This window comes from Micromys minutus, assembly GCF_963924665.1.
Source record: "Micromys minutus genome assembly, chromosome: 3".
NCBI lineage: Eukaryota > Metazoa > Chordata > Mammalia > Rodentia > Muridae > Micromys > Micromys minutus.
This window is the reverse complement of record NC_137972.1, coordinates 92,345,141-92,362,676: the sequence shown is the minus strand read 5'-3', so window position 1 is coordinate 92,362,676 and position 17,536 is coordinate 92,345,141. Positions and strand designations below refer to the sequence as shown.

At 46.8% G+C, this 17,536-nt stretch overlaps 2 protein-coding genes across 2 annotated transcripts in view; one reads left to right on the top strand and one right to left on the bottom strand.

Annotated features, from left to right (window-relative positions):
- The window catches only part of PIGF (phosphatidylinositol glycan anchor biosynthesis class F), a 37,485-nt gene extending 28,266 nt beyond the window's left edge, over positions 1 to 9,219 (top strand). The window contains exon 6 of the mRNA XM_080914333.1: positions 9,121 to 9,219. Coding sequence (XP_080770459.1) covers positions 9,121 to 9,174 — 54 coding nt within the window. The 3' untranslated portion in view covers positions 9,175 to 9,219. The remainder of the gene's footprint in view (positions 1 to 9,120) is intronic.
- The window catches only part of RHOQ (ras homolog family member Q), a 31,890-nt gene that overhangs the window by 3,725 nt on the left and 10,629 nt on the right, over positions 1 to 17,536 (bottom strand). The gene's annotated exons all lie outside the window — the stretch shown is intronic.

Below are 17,536 nucleotides of genomic sequence, written 5' to 3'. Positions count from 1 at the left end.
CTCCTGATAGGAGCTTTAGTGTATCCCACAAATACAGTGACTAACTCATTGTGCATGGACTATTTTACATGACACAAAATTCTACTTATGTTCTAGCAAGAGAATGGAGTCAGGTCTCCATGTCTGCCTCGGCCGGACTCATCTGGTTTCAGTGCAGACGACCTTCTTAAGTGATCCACTTCACTACAACAGTATAAATGTGGAGCCAAGAGAGGATTTTAAAAGATCCCCATTTACTTTCCGCCTAATTATTTTCCTACCTAAGTGCTTTCCTTTTGTGTCATCTGACACTTCTCTCACTATAACTTTCCATTCTAGTAACTCTCCCCTGACTTGTGAGTGACTAGTTCCAAAATCCCCATGGTACCAAAGTCTGCAGATGCTCCACGCCCCTTCGATATAATGGTGCTGTTGTTCATATGTAACCTATACACCCTTGTGTACATCTTAAATCGCTGATACATTGCTTATAGTGCCTAATGAAACTCAAAGAGTCATCTTGCTATATTTTTTAGTGTCCTGGCTATTTTTATGTCAGCTTCACCAAACTAGAGTCATTGGAGGGGAGGGAGCGTCAGTCGAGAAAATCTTTCCACAAGCTCATGCTATAGGGCATTTTCTTAATTAGTGATTGATGGGACCATCCCTGGGCTGGTGAGCAAGCCATGAGGACCAAGCCAGCAAGCAGCACTCCTCAGGGCCGCAGCATCAGCTCTTGCCTCCAGGTTCCTGCCCTGCTTGAGTTCCTGGCCTGGCTTGCTTCGATGATGAGCAGGAATGAGGAAATATAAGTCAAACAAACCCTTTCCTCCCAGCATGCCTTTTGGTCAGTGTTTAATTGCAGTACTAGAAACTCGAAGTAGGACACTTAGGAACCAACAGCAGGGATAAAGACCTGCACGTGTTCTGTATGTTTTTTCCCTAAATATTTTCAATCTGTAGTTGGTTAAAATTTCATAGTTGGCTATGAAATCTGTAGACACAAAGGGCTGATTGTGTAGAGTGTGTGTTGTCTTTGTGAGTCTTTCCAGACAAAATACTCCAAGCAGCTTTATTCATGTTGCTGGCTCATCAATGGACATATAACTATAGCCATAGGCAGTGGAAATTTTTGATGAAACAGGACAATAGGAAAATGCCATCCCCTACCTCTATAATCTTTGGTTTCTCCACCTTCCTTTCTTTCTTTTTCTATTCTATTCTTTCTTTCTTTCTTTGTTAGTTTCTTTTTTCTTCCTTCTTTCCTTCCTTCCTTCTTTCCTTCCTTCCTTCCTTCCTTTTCTTTTTCCATGTGCATGGGTGTTTGCCTGTAAATACCTGGTGCCCACAAAGCCAGAAGAGGTGTCGGATGCTCTGGGACTGGAGTTACACATGGTTTTGTGCCAGCATGTGGGTGCTCTACAAGAACAGCCACTGCTCTTACCCACTGGGCCATCTCTCCAGGCCAAGCCTTTACTTTCACTGTGGAAGGTGCTCCTTTCATTTAACTAGCTTTGTGCCATGGATTTAGAATCAGGCATAGGCAGTGGTAGTGTGGTTACTGCCCAGTGTGGTTCCATTCACTACCTATCCTAGTCCAGCCATAACGGGTAAAGAAGAGAAATAGTTGGTGGTGAGAAGACAGGAAGAGTATGAAGCACACTATACCTGGGCCAACTGGAAAAAAACATTCACAACTATAACATGAACAAATCTGAAAAGAAGGCAAACATACGGCCAGTAAGTACCTGGCAATGTTCAACGTCTTCTGCAGCCAAGGAAAGGAAGTCGAAATCACACTGAGAACCTACCTCACCCCCATGAAAATGACCATCACCAAGGAAACAAAAAGGAGCCACACTGCCAAGGATACATAGGGGACAACCTTTATGCTTGGTTGATGGGAATGTAAATTAGTACAGCCACTAAGAAAAACAGTAAGTTCTAAATCACCCAAACAAACCCTCTAAGAATAGAACTACCACATGTGCCAGCTATACTGAGCCTCAGTCACACTCTAAAGAATCAAAGTGAGCATGCAATAGAAACGGGCCCACTCATGGTCACTGTGGACTGTCACCCCAAGGTAGCCAAGTTACAGAAGCAGTCCAGATGCCCTGCAGAAGATATCTGTGTGTGTGTGTGTGTGTGTGTGCTTGTATGCATGTGTGTATACATATACATGTGCCTCAGTCAACAAAATCGTGTCGTTTGCAGGACACCAGATAGAGATGGAAGTTACCATGTTAAGCAAAATAAGCCAGCCAGAGAAAGACGTGTTTCCTTTCATTTGTGGAAAGTAGTAATGGACTGTTAGGGAGGGGTAAGAGACCACGCAGAAAGGAGGATAAAAGATTATAGTTGGGAGGAGAGAAACAACCAAATATAAATAACTATAAATGTCACAACTTAAAGTATAAGGCATGGACTAGAGAGTTGGCTCAGGGGTTAAAAGCACTTGTCACTCTTGCAGAGGACCCAGAGTTGATTCCCAACACCCACACTAGCCATCAGCAACTTCAGTCCCAGGGCATTGGTCACCCTCTTCTGACCTCTAAGGGCACTAGGCACACATGTGGTATACACACATGCATGCAGGCAAAACATTCATACACGTAAAATAACTCTAAGACATATTCCAAAAGCCTGCTCTGGAAGACCTGCTGGAGGGTTAAGCGGTGTGCACTGAGTATGGAGTCCACACTCAACCTCGTTCAAGTGGCCAGCACAGAGGACAACAGAAAGAAAGCCACACTTCCACCACCCCAACGCAACTCGAAGCTTCTGGGCAAAGCTGCACTTAGCATGGTCTGGAGGGTGAGGTATTCTCATTAAAAATCCCTCCTCGCCCACTTAGATTTCCAGTTCTCACAGACACAGAAACTATGGGCATTATCCCCCAGAATGACAAGGTAAAAATAAAGGGGTGCCGCTGAAGGGCCCAGCACCCACTTAGAGCACCACAGGATTCTCACCGAGCTCTAACAGAACTCCCTGATTCCCCAGCAACCCTCCAAAGCTCCCGAAAGCTTTGTGTCCCAGCAGCTACAGAGAAGTTTCTTTGAGAAATAAAATTTCCTACACTCTCATCAGAACCCCCAAACCAGAGTCTTGGGGCACATGCTTTTCTGATTGACAGGAGAAGGGTTTGGGACCACTTTGGAACACAACCAGCTTAAGACAACTGAGAACATCAAAGAAATAGCTGTAGTTTTTTAAGACTGCCGAGCTACATCCTTAGTTTTAGCCAAGTTTACTTTACGGGGGACAGAACTGTGTGCTCTTTCTTTGGGGGGCTGTGAAGAGAAAAAGTAGTTGAATTCAAAATTCCCTAAAATGCTTTGTCACATTAATCCAGATACTGACTGCTTTCGTAACCACGGTTAATCAGGTCTGATTTTCCCCAGTGTCAGACACGTGGACATATGGGAGGACAATTCCAGGGACCTACAGAACTGGAATCTTTTGTTAGAAAACTTACATGTGGGGAGCTAGGGCTATAAAAACAGATCGAAACTAAATGCTTGTTCAGAACTTCTTGGAGTAAATGATCCTCCTTCAGCCTGGCCCACCTAAAATGAACTGCTTTTGCCCGCCATCATGGTCTAAATGATGGGCGGTTATTTTGAGAATGAGATCGCTCCTGCTTTCATCTGATCTGAGTAATTAAAAGGCTAATAATAGAGAGCGAATTAAAAAATAAACCATCCCCCGTGCATACTGTAGCCAGCATCACATAAAGCTGCTTCTCCCCATTTCACCGAGGTTACCAGGATGTAATGTGAGCCGGTGGGTCTGTGGGTAAGGACACAGAGCGCAGAACCTAACTCAGGCTGGATATGGTAAACAGAAGTACTGAGAGTTGTGTGAAAGAGCCCTTACTTTTAAACAACCAATATCCAAGTCAGAACTTTTCTCAACCAAGTCTCCTGTGTCCTCCTAATTAGCAAACCAATTATATATTTTAGTTCTAATTTTTAAAACAGGTGTTTAGACATTTAACTGGAACATTCTCAGGAGCACAGTTATCTGTATTAAGGGATAACTTTCAACCATCAAAACAGTGAATTTTGTCAACAGGAGTTTTTGGCTGCCAAAGGGATTCTTTAGCTTCCTGCCAGCTGCCTATATATCAGAGACGTCACTCCTGCACACAGGGCCCAGCCAGCATCCCAGGGCCTTCACTCCTGCACACAGGGCCCGGCCAGCATCCCAGGGCCTTCAGTCCTGCACACAGGGCCCGGCCAGCATCCCAGGGCCTTCAGTCCTGCACACAGGGCCCGGCCAGCAGGGCCCCGGCCTTCACTCCTGCACACAGGGCCCGGCCAGCATCCCAGGGCCTTCAGTCCTGCACACAGGGCCCCGGCCTTCACTCCTGCACACAGGGCCGGGCCAGCATCCCAGGGCCTTCAGTCCTGCACACAGGGCCCGGCCAGCATCCCAGGACCTTCAGTCCTGCACACAGGGCCCGGTCAGCATCCCAGGGCCTTCAGTCCTGCACACAGGGCCCGGCCAGCAGGGCCCCGGCCTTCAGTCCTGCACACAGGGCCCAGCCAGCAGGGCCCTGGCCTTTAGTCCTGCACACAGGGCCCGGCCAGCATCCCAGGGCCTTCAGTCCTCAGCATTATCCTTGTTCCCTGCATGCAGTCCTGACCTCCCACATGGCTGGTCTTTGAATATCTGTTTAAAATATACATTCAAAGTACAAATTCCTCACCAAGCACTGATCCCAGACAACCTGCCTCTGCTGTACACAGTGAACATCCCATCACCCTGGCTACTCCAAAGCCATCAGCAAACACTTGAGATTATGTGCTGCATGAAGATGCCCTAAGAGACAGACACACAAAACACACAGATAGAAGACTTAACTGTACCTTCTGGGGTTTATAATTTAGTTGGACAGTCAAGACACATATAGAAAAGGAAACTCATATACAACAGGACAGATAAAGTAGAGGCTCGATCAGGTAAATAGATAAATGGTCACTCCAAGCAACACCATTCAACAGCCCCATAGTGCTTGGGTGACCCTATAAACAGGGACAAGAAGAAAGGGCATGACTCAAAACCCAGTTTACGAAACATGTCCAAAACTTTCCCAAGTTCTCTCATGAAAGATGCATGTTTAAAACTCAGGCAATGATGTTAAATGAGCAAGTATCCATGATACATACCTTGCAACTCACTAGGGCTTTAAGCCAGAAAGCCACAGCCCCAAAGGTATGAAACTACAGGCTGCTGCACAGACACATGTGAAGCAAGCCCCAAGGTAGAATGCATGGGTGGGAGGGGACACTCAAATGTCAAACAGCCATAGCTCCTAGAGAGGGCAAGGTCTGTGTCTGAACAGGTCATTACAAGCCAGAATGCTGTATATGGTAAAATGGTGACGAGGAGATACCTAGAAGAGGCTCCTCAGAGCATGTGAACCAGACCCAACAGCTGGAGCAGACACACAGGGGATGTGGCCTTGGTCAAGCCTCTTACTTCTGGAACCCTTAGTTTGTGAAATGGGAAGTTGTCAGTGACAAATGCTTCAAAGGCCAGAAAATGCAGTTGTGATAAACTACACTCTCCAGTGTCTGGAACAGAGCCCATTACCAGGTCTACAAGCTTCTCTCTGTGACACTGGACTGGGAGACAGTGGGGCCAGAGGACAAATTCTTTCAGCTGAGCCCCAGCCTTCTAAGTCCAAAACAGCTGCTGATTATTCTTGGAGCTAGAAAAGCTATCGAACAACCAGGAATGCCCTGACAACTGTGGCTCTGCTAGACACAGAAAGCAGCTGCCACTTCCGTGGGCTCTGTAGCCATCCCTCTCTGAAACATCTGTTGCAGATGAGAAGCCCGAAATAGGCACCCTGCCCTGTGGAAACACCCCAGCCCTCAAAGGGTGCCATGTGGAGGCCAAGCTGGCTCAGGATCTGAGGTAACAACAGCATCTGAAACTGTGTTTCCACTGTGTACGAAATTGATCACTTCTGAGTTTGTTTCCTATTGAACATTGTCAAACAAAAATAGCATTTTTTTTTTCACCTTAATTAGTGGTAGAACACTTGCTTGGCATGCACATTTGGTACTGGGTTAGATTCTCCATCACCATAAAAAAACAAATGAACTCACTAATTCTAGGGGGCTGCTGGAGAGATGGCTCAGCACTACAGCTACACACTGCTCTTTCGGCTCCCAGAGTTCGGCTCCCAGAACGGGTGTCAGGCAGCTTACAGTGGCTCCAGGGGGCTGTGATGCCTCTGCCCTCCACGGACACACGAACTCATATGTACATATTACCCCACTCCCTACTGCACACACATCACTAAAAACAAGACTTCATCTTTAATAAGGGGGTACTGGGGCTGGGTGTGTAGCTCAGTGGTGGAGTGTGTGTAGCCTCAGGTGCAATCCCCAGCGCTGTAAACAACATCTGTTTTCTCAGAGAGCCTGGGTTGAGTCCTCCTAGCCTCTTAATTGATCAATATGGCTCAAAGCTCATCACTGAGGAGTGTCCTGAGCTCATCTACAGTCTACTGCCTCCTGCTGTAGACTAAGGGAAATTTGGGAGGAGAAATAATATGTAGGGTGCTATAAATCCCTAAGAAATGATTGTCTCATATTATTATTTCAAAATAATTTTGCATATTTGGCCCTTTCTCTTCCTACTCTTTTCTATCTTTATTTCAGTTATGGACTAGTATTTGTAAGTCATGGGTCTGATTAGCTCAAGGCAAAGAGTTACTGAACTTGAAAGCTTCATTCTGACTTCTAAAGTGTTACATTGTGTGTGTGTGTGTGTGTGTGTATGTGTGTGTGAACAAGTCCCTCTCTCCCATTAATTTAACAATTAGTTTGGACCTATAGACCCATGTGGGCTTTTCCATCAGTGCTGCCTCTGCTTCAGTTAAGCCCAAAAAGATAAGAAAGGTACTTTAGGTGGGGCAGAATGACAGCCAGCAGGACCCTCATGGAACAGTACTTCCTCTCTAAAAGGAGGGGACTGAACAAGCCATCAGTCCCTGTATCTCTGCCTTTCGCTGTGAATAGCCCTAGGAAAAGACATATTAGATAAAGCTCAAGTTTCAGCCTTCTGTTTTATCTAAACTGACCCCACAAGGCAGAGAGAGGATCAGGACTCAGCCGAATATGGTTCTCCGCCCAGCAACTCCTCGTTTCCCCATCGGAGGAAGGACAGTAAATATAGCATACACGTGTTGAGAGAAGGGAGCTGGATAAGTGCTGCACACTCTTCCTGCAGAGCAGCCTTACTTTCCAAAAAAAGATAAGCCCCAGCCTCTCGGCCAGTGCTCTCTCTTGTGCAGGGTGAGGCGACTCCCCTGGTTGGGGAGGTCTTGGAGCTGAAATTCTACACTGTCAGGAGCTATAATTACTAGACACTTTTGCTAAAACAGAGGTCAGCTGGCCTCCAGCACTGGGAACTGAGTTAAATGGCTCTCCTGTCTTGCCTGACTTGCTGGCAGGAATTTCATGTTGCTGGGATCATGCACTCCAACATAGGCCGGGCAGCAAGGGGCTGGGTGCTGTGTACATGAGAGGCAGGTGCGGATCGTGCCTTCTCGCTCGTCTGCAGAGAATGAGGGGCTTAGCGAGGGGCTGCCATCTAGGCAGTGCGACTCTGTCTGGAGAATGCTCTGGGAGTTGCTTTTGATTATCAAAGTGAAAATGGGGTCTCAACAGGCATTCTGAAGTCGCTATCCTGGGTCCCATACTTGAGACTCAGGAATAGAAAAACAACTTAGTAATCACAAAACTCTAGGACCTGACATGACTGAATAGATTATGTATAAATGATTCATTTTTTAAAAGCACAATTTAAATAAAATTTCTAGGAAGGTAATCTCAGTGCAAACTGAATTCTTTTCAAAGCATGGACACATCACACTGTGATCTGCCACTGCCCAAGGTCACAGGCTGCTTGCAATCTTGCTCTTGGCATCCAAATGGCCAATAAAAACATGATTATTTCAGTCACTTCGGTGACTGTTGTTGCATTTATGGTAATTACACGTACCTGGTTATGAAATTAAGATTTCAGTAATATTCCCACCCTGGGAACCTAGGAATTTAGTAGTGAAACCCTTTGCAGTGGGTTGCTTTTCCATAGCTGTCCTTCATACTCACAGAGGGTTAAATGTTGACTTCAAATTATGGCCCTAGAGGGCTTTGTCACCTATAGACGTCACTTGAGCATTTGTTATAAACGGGGCGAGGAGCCGAGTCTGATGCAGCTCGTGGTTGAGAGAAGGTGTTCCAAGGGTGACGGCCAGCTCACACTGGGCTCAGGGCCGGGAAGGGAAAAGCCCAGGAACTAGGAAAGGGTTTCAGTGGAAAGAGGGGTGCTAACAGGGAGAGGCTGAGGTCTGAAAGCAGGTTAGAGGCCAGCCCCAAGGCCTGATAGTCACGGACGCCCCCAGAAAGGCCATAGGCACAGAGAGCTGGGCAGGGAGTCAGCTTGAATCACTGGAGGCAGGGGAAATCACAGAATTGGACTTTACTAAAAACTGGAGGTGAACAGGGACCCAAGACAGTCTGTTAATGGATGCAGGGGGATAAAGATGGTGGCCTGGACCAAGTGGAATCAGCTGTCTGCCCCCTTCCGCCCCCCCCCCCCCCGAGAACGGTTAGCTTCTTATTCCAGCCAAGTGGCACCTCAGGCTGGGAGACAGGTTAGACATGGGGTTCTTAGTAGCACTTCTAGAAAGGTGGGTGGTTGATTTTACAGAGCAGAGGAACTTTTGAGTGAGCAAACCGCTAAGGAGGAAACTGGAGGTCAGTATTGGCCAGGCTGAACTTGAGACATCTACTAGGTAGCTCCAGGCAGACTTCTGTACTCGAAAGCCCCTTCTGGACTAATCATAACCTCACGAGTTGACAACTCTGAACTAAATTCATTTCACAAGTCTGCAGCTCAGGAATCTGCCACCTCAGTAAAACTGCTACACACTTGAGCTGCCCAAGTTAGAAATCCAGAAATCCTCAGTAGCAACTCAGATGCACACAGGAATCCAAGCTCAGGTCCCCAACTGGCGGGCAGCTCGGGGGAGGCTCATACCCCTTCCCTCTCCGCACTTCTTGCCCGGCTGGGCAGCACTCACTTTGGTCTATAAATCATTTCTTCTGACAGATCTCGCTGGATGCTGATTCAGACCCATCACCCACGCTCTGCACTTCACGGTAGGTACCAGGGGCTGCTTCTGTTTCTGGCCCTTTAACAACAGCGTCTCTTCTTATCTGTATCCCCAAGAGCAGATCTCTGCTGGTGGGAGGTGCCACCAGGAAGCTGCCTGCAGCCAGGTTATGGGTTTGTTCAATAGCTATTGTCACTTTTAAGGGGGGATCAAATTGGCCCCGGAGAGCAGGGCTATTACTCAGCAGTGACCTCAAGGCCCAGGAGCCACACACTGAGAGACTCCCAGCACATTAGTCCTTGCTGCTGCACCTCACACAGCCTTGACATCAACCTGACATTGATGTCACCAAGGTGAGGAGGACACTGTTCAGCCCCTGATTCAGTTCAAAGTCCTTCTCTTCCAGTGAAACACTTGGCCCCGGGGAGCCTGACCCCATGCTGGGCTGGAGAAGGGGATGAACTAAGTTCTTGCATGGGCACATGACCTACACTATCCAATCACGAAGAAGCAATAAATGCTTGCACACTCCGGAATGCTCTTGCCTCTGCTGCTGCTCCTTGACATCCCTGTCATTCTCCCCATCTCTGCAGTGCACGGGGAGTCAGGCCAGGGAGTGCTCAGCAATGCGCTCTCTCTCTTCAGCTCCAGTTCTAAAGGGGCATGGGAAGTCTTTAGGGAAAGTCCAATTCTGGATATGTGACAACTCAGTCACAGAAGCTGTGCCTGCCTGCAGGACTTTTTCTTGTTATTTTCCCTTAATATCATGATAGCATAACACCCCACTGTGCTAGGCACTGGGGGTGCAGCTCAGTTGGGAGAGTGCTTGCTTAGCATCCAAGAAGCCCTGGGGCAGATCACCAATGTCACATAAGCTATTCACAGGACTCAGCCCTGGGGAGACCGAGGCAGGGGCATCACTGCTATACGCACTTCCACACTCTGGAGCATGGCTTACCCTCCTGGCATGTGTAAGACATTCCCTTCCTCCCCTGTGCTGGATAACTTCCTTCAGCTCTGACCTTGCTGTACTGTGAGGATTTCCATGGAGCCCTCCTGCTCTGGTCTCAGGAAGGCTACCCAGATCTTGCTCTCACATAACCTCCCGGTCATCTCACTGGGCTTCACCGTCACCCCAGGGACAGGGATGCTTCCACCTTTATGATGAGGAAACGGGCCAGTGTTACAGCTGGTCAGAACTCTAGGCCAGACGACGTTCTCTAAATGGCAAGTTTTGCCAGCAATGCATCATAGGTGAGGCTGACCTGAACCTGGGCTGGCCATGCTGGCTGTGCAGTCTCTGTTAGATTACCTTTCCTGTTTCCTTTCTCTAGACTAAAGATCCTCATGGGGGGGGGGGTGGTGTAAAGAGCGGAGGTGTGAAAGGCACTTAGCACATGGTGGCTACTTGTCAGTAACACCCCCAGCAGGGTTTCTTCTCCATTCAGTTCCAGATTTGAGGAGGAGCTGTGAATAGGTTGTGTGTGTGTGTGTGTGTGTGTGTGTGTGTGTGTGTGTGTGTGTGTGTGTGTGAATTGTGGGTGAAACTGACTTTGAGAAAAACATAACTCTCAAACCAACATAGTCGGCAATGCGCTAGGAGGCAGCTCAGTGGAGTCTTCACTTACAAGTATGGGACCCTGCATTCTGTCCACTATAAAAAGCCGGGCGTGGTGGTGGTGCTGGTGTTGCCAGCACTGGAGAGACAGAGACTCGCCCGCCGTTCTCTCACTGGACAGCCAAACTAGCGTACTTGATAAACTCCAGGCCAGTGAGAGACATGTTACCACAGGGGTGACAGGAAGGCAGACCTCTGTATCTCCATACACTTGGACACAAATGTGATCGTTCAGCCACGCAGCCTCCATTCAGCCAGTCCGAACTGGATTTCCCACTGACAGAACACAAGTGGCTAAGTGACCAGCTATTAGGAAGGCGCCGGATAAATGGCGTCTGTCTGTGCGGTGGCTTCACATCTGTTCTTTGTGCAGTCTTTGGAGACAGTCTTGTGTGGCCGGACCGTCCTCACACTCCTCAGCTGTGCTGTGTGGTGGAGGCTGACTCTGAGCTGTTGACCCGCATGCCTCCACCTCCCAGAGCGCTGGGATCAGCTTTGCAACACCCAGACCTTCCCGTGCACCAGGCGAGTGTTCTACAGATCCTTATACGACCTCAGAGGCAGGGTCTGTGTGGGTGGTGACGACAGCAGCCCAAGTTTAGGTGACTCAGCGATGACCCTGTCCCAGAAGCAAAGGGTTCCCAGGGTAGACTCCAAATTCTAGCCACACCCTGTGACCTGGCCGAATTATATAGGAGCCTTTGGGTTCTGGCTCTGTACCCAGCCTTGTGAAACCCACACAGTGAGTCCCTTCAGAGCCCACAGTCTATAGTGGAAGTTCCACATGCTGCTTGGAAAACGGATTAGTGAAGCTGGTGTGACGTGCTGGCATGAAGATTCTAAGCCATGGGCTACATATCTGCAGTGGAGGGTCCGGGCTGAGAGCAAGTGCTGCGTCTCAGAAACCACGCATGTAACTGTTTATTCAGTGTTCTTTAGCCCCTCTCCTCATCATTTGTGTGAGAGTGTGTGTGTGCATGTACATGTGTGTGTGCTCATGTGCGTGTGTGTGCAGAGGTCACAGGTCAACATCTGGCATCTTCCCATTCCTCTTTACCTTAGTTTTTGAGACATGGTGGGCCAGAAATTGAAATCTCTGAACCTGGGGCTCACCAACTTGGCTAAACTGGTTTAGTTACCTAGCCCCAGGACACCTCCTTTCTGCCTCCCCAGCACCAGGTTCACAGATGTGCCCCACCCCACTCAGTGCTTTATGGACGGGTGCCAGCGGTCCAAACTCAGGTCCTTATGCTGTCACAGTGAGCATCTTACTGACTGAGCCATCTCACCAGACCTCATCATCCACCATTACAAAACACAAACAAACAAAAGGGACAGCCCATTGTGGGTGGGACTGCCCCTGGGCTGCTGGTCTAGGGTTCTATAAGAAAGCAGGCTGAGCAAGCCACTAGGAGCAAGCCGGTAAGAAGCACCCCTCCATGGCCTCTGCATCAGCTTCTGCCTTCAGGTTCCTGCCATTTGAGGTTCCTGTCCGGACTTCCTTCAATGATGAACAGTGATGTGGAAGATGTTAGCCAAATAAATCCCTTTCTCCCCAACTTGCTTTTGGTCATGGTGCTTTATCATAGCAATAGTAACTCTAACTAAGACTTGACCCAAAGCAAGAAGTGTTCCTTCCAGCCTTCCAGTATCAACCACATGGCAGAGTTAATGTAAAGGGGTTACAGCAGGTCATTTCATCACTGATAATTGGGCTGCATTTTGATATTTGAATGTTTACTAGTCACCAGTAGTAAGGAGATGTGTGTGTGTGTGTGTGTGTGTGAGTGAAAACAACCAAATCTTATCAAGGTGACTCCATAGCAACCAAAGACAGTTGCAACCTACAGACAGTATTTGGGATTGCATGGAAAATGTGTCCTCTAGAAAGTCCTGGTCTATATAGACCCTAAAGAGTCTAGTCACAGCTGGAACACATTAGCATCCCAGTTGCCAAAAGCTGGACTTGGTGGATACAGACCCTGGTCACTAGAAAGCCAGGTTCCCATGTGGAAGGAATAGGCCTTGCTGCAGTTCCAGGACTCAAAGGAAAAAAATCTCGGAGACATTCAATAACTTTTGCTCCAAAGCCTGAATGCCAAGCGAGCTTCTTACAAATTCATTCCCCAGTGCCTTGAGGCAGGCTCTAAAAGGGAGCCGCTGCTGGGACATATTTATGTTTCTAACTATAAAGGGGACAACTTCAGCTAGATCCCAGCTACTGAACATAACACATTTATCTCTTATCTTTCTTCTAATGCACCAAGGTTTAGGGGTTTTTGTCTTTGTTTTGTTTGTTTGTTGTTGTTGTTTTAAGGAATAAATCCACATAGAAAAACCCAATCAGAAAGGAGGTAACAGTTACAAAATTTAGAATCTAGAGGCAAGAAGAACAAACTGAAGCATCTTAGCAGACCCAGAGCTGCAACGCCTGAGGTGGTTGGCATAGTGGGACCCTGGGGCGCTTTCTGCAGCATCACCATGTTCCTGGGCCTGGAGATGTGAGCCCAGAACAGTGTGTTCTTTTGGATTATAGGACAAAGGTGAAGACGGTTTAATTTCCAGTCCCCTTCTCTACCATGATAAACTCTTTCACCTTGCAAAGGTGGAGAGTATATGCTTAAAATCAAGCTCTCCAAGCTGCTTTTGCCACCTGCCTTCCAGGATACTGGCAACTCTGTAAGAGTCCAACTCATACAGTCATCAGATAATTCTTTTCTGGAAACATGGGTGTGGTGGTTTGAATGTGCTTGGCCCATAGGGAGTGGTACTGTTAGGAGGTGTGGCCTTGTTGGAGGAAGTGTGTCACTGTGGGGTGGGCTATGGAGGTCTCCTCCTATGCTCAGGCTTCACCCATTGTAGAATTTCCTCCTAACTTCCTGAGGATGCCAGTCTCTGCTTGCCTTTGAATCAAGATGCAGAACTCTCAGCTCCTTCCCCAGCACCACATCTGCCTGCAGCCTGCCATGCTTCCTGTTATGTTGATAATGGACTGAACCTCTGAAACTGTAAGCCAGCCCTAATTCAATGTTTCTCTTTATAATGTTGCCTTATAACATGGTGTCTTTTCATGGCAATGGAAACCGAAGACAATGGCCCTAGCTCTAGAGCAAAGACAAAACCAGTTAACTTTATAGAATTCCAAAATTCAAAGGTTTAGACAGGTCATGGCATAATCATGGTTTTCAACCAGAAGTGAGCACAAGCACTGTGGCCCCAAGAGAACATGTCTGGAGACATTATGATTGTCACACTGGAGAAGGAACTATCAGCATATATGGGGAAGACATCAGTATTGTTCTACTATAGTGTACAAGACAGCCTCCTCCCAATACAGAACAATAGTCCAGCCTATACTAACAGTATTTGTTGAGAAATCCTGACCTACAAGGAGACCCGAGTTAAACAACCCCCTCACATACCCTTCTCCCATGTGTTAAGTACCAATAGAACCTTTGGAAATTCCAAGTTAGCCTTCTTGAGCGTTAGAGGTTGAGAGGAGAGGCTATACAAGAACTTCTAAAGAACAAAGGCACAAGAGAGCACGGTCCATTTGAAGGACTAAGCTGTATCTACAGCAGGCACCCCAAAGAAACCCAGACATTGAACTTGATGGAAGAAAAAAGTTCCCTTTACTAGACTCAGTCACTCCCAAAGGCATACATACCATAGTCACTAAACTCAGTCACTCCATAGCATAATCCTCCTGGGTCTGCAGGACATACAGTCTAAGACTCTCAGACACAGAGAATTGTGGATGGTCTCCAAACCTAATATTACTGTATTTTTCCTATGTACACACACCTATGATAAATTCAATTTATAAGTTAGATGTAATAAAAACATCAAGAACAAGTAATAAGCTAGATCACTATACTGCAGTTAATCAGACTTCAAAGGAACTACCATTAACATCCTTAGAGAAACTGCAAAAAATATTTCATCAAAAAAACAAACCACTAGGTGTGTTATGAAAACTGGGCATGCACCACACACCCAGTGTGGTGGTGCACACTTTTAATCCCAGCATTTAGGAGACAGAGACATGTAGATCTCTGAGTCTAAGCCAGCCTGATCTACATAGTGAGTTCAGGCTAGCCAGGGCCAGCCTGAGACTCTGTTTCAAATAACAAGAACCCCTAGCTGAGCAACAGAGGCAGGGAAAGGGCGCATCCAGAAAACAAAATAGGGATATACGAAAATAATAAACTTGAGGAAATAACCCTAAAATAGAGAAAATGAACAAGGAAAATAAAACGTAAGGAAATTAAGAAGCCGTCCCAGGAAGCCTGGCCTTTACATCTAGGTAAAAGATGCAGAAGAGAGGAAATTAGGGAAATGAACCAAAGCATTTCCCAGCAGCACATTACAAATTTCTAGACGCAGTAGCCAGTCAGACCCTAACCAGCAGCGAAGGCCTGCCGCCTTTCAGGGGGTGAAATCAAAGTCCTGACTATTTCCAGAGCCAGGTTCCTGAAGACAGATCAAGACCCAGTTGGCTTGAGATTCAAAGAACAGAAACTATTAGAGAGTAAAGCTATGCCTTTGAAATTCTGAAGAAGAAAGAAAAAGTCAACCAAGTCTGAAACAAACAAACAAGCTATTAGTTCTAGCGATGATGGCGAACACTTGATTTGGGGTCAGCCTGGTCTTACATGGTGAGTTCCAGGGCAGCCAGGCTACACAGAGAAACCCTGTCTTGGGGAGGAAGGGTTGGGGGGGCATAAAAACAAACAAACAAACAAAAAAAAACCTTGCCCATGATAAACCTTCACTCAGGAAACCGATGAAAACACGTCCTCCATCAGAATGAAGAACTGAAGGAGAAGCCATGAAGTCCTGAACATGGGGGTTGTGATCAGGAAACTCACAAAAGTCCAGCTGAAAGGCTTGGGAGGGATGCTCCCAAGGAGAGGCTGACAGGATGTTGGATGTAGGTGACTGTGTGGAGGGTGGGCTCAGGTGGGGGGGGTAGTGAGGCCTGCTGTGAATGCTAAACAAAAGAAGACAATCCCTAACTTTGCATAAACACCTGAGGAGTCTGGGGAAGTGGGTGTGGCACCCTACCTGGTTCACCTGTGGCCACCTAGTCACTAGCGGAAACGCACACCACCTGTCCGCCTGAAACTATAAAATAGACAGAATGTTTGCTCCTAACTGCTGCAGAGGAGCTGCTGGGTCTCCTCACCGGCCCTCTCAGGATGGCCAGCTCTTAAAGCATCTACGTCAACACTTTGACACAAATAAAATGACTTTAAAAATCCTGGGGGAGAACAGAAGAAATGTCTAAAATCATTCAGTGTTTCTGCTTAGAGGTGATCACTTTGACTCTGCTGTTCCATCCTCCCTGTTTATTGTACACACATCCACCACCGTGGTCATCACTGTTTATAGTTTTAATTCCTGCTGTTCACGACTTGCACATCATTCGCTTTCTACTTTTCTTTAAAAGTTTGTGAAAGTGGTTTCTACTGGCTGTTATTATCCTAACACATGTCCATGCTTAATGATTGTCTTTTTTACTGGTCCTCAGTGTGTTCATAAGTGGTCAGTGCCACACGTTACGCTGTGAGGAATACCATTTGAGTGTAAACCTCTGTGTACTCTGATTGTTTTCTGGTTATAAATTTGGAGAAAAAGATCGCTGCTGATTCAGGGGCTTTGTCAAGTATCTTCAAACTAGGCGAGACAGTTTTTACTCCCAACATGGTGTGTCCGACCTTTTTATTTATTTATTTATTCATTCATTCATTCATTTACTTTACATCCCGAAAACTGTCCCTCCCCTGTGTCTGCACTACATTATCATCTACGAAGTCCATACTCAAGAACTTGTAATTGAGTTAACAAAAATCTCTCATGCAAACAAAGATCTCAGAATGTTTTAAATATGTTTTATATTTTTTTCCGGGTCCACATTTATAGCTATCTTGAGGTACAGGTAGCCCTCAGGCCATAGGGTAGTTACGTCTGGTAGACTCTCCTGTCTCTTGGATATCACCTTTTCCTATTTTGTCTAGTCCAATAGATTACAAATCTTTTTATTGCATATCTTTGCACAGTGAGTTTTGATTGGCTACTTGCTTTTCTTCTTGTAGCTTTGTCTTTTTCCTACATGCCTGTTAGCAACCCCATCGGGACTCAACTCTTACAGAACAACACGATCAAACCCATGGATCTGACCATCCACGACTGTTTCCAATAAAGCCACTCCAAAGACTCTGCCTGAAGAAGGGGGAGAGTGGCCCCATTCCTTTAAGAGTCAAAGGCCAGCAGAATGTTGCATTCTGCATTTATACTAAGTATGATCCCCAGGGAAAGAAAGACAGAAAGAGGGAAAAATCCAGCCAAAAAGAAATGTGATATTGGCAATACAGGCAAACCTTGAAAACATATATCAAATGAAAGCGCTAACGATACAAGAGCAAATCTCAACACAAAACATCAAGAATAGGCAATTCTACAGAACAGAAGTGGACCAATGGTTGCTAGGGAGTTGCTAGGGAGGAAGGGGGTATGGAGGGTGATCAATAATGGCTGTGAAATTTTTTGGGGTGGGGGTGATAAAAATGTTCTGCAATTTATAATATCTCACCTTTAAATACCAAAGTAAGAGTAAATATGTACATCACCGGCTGGATCCACCGTGGATGCCCACTCTCCTGGTTACCGATTCCTCTGTTACCCAAGTGGCCACATGAAACACACAGGTGTCCCTGCCTGACTGGGCCCACCTGAACAACACATCCTTCCCACTCCCTTCCCCTGGTCTGCACAGGCCTGTCTGGAGGCAC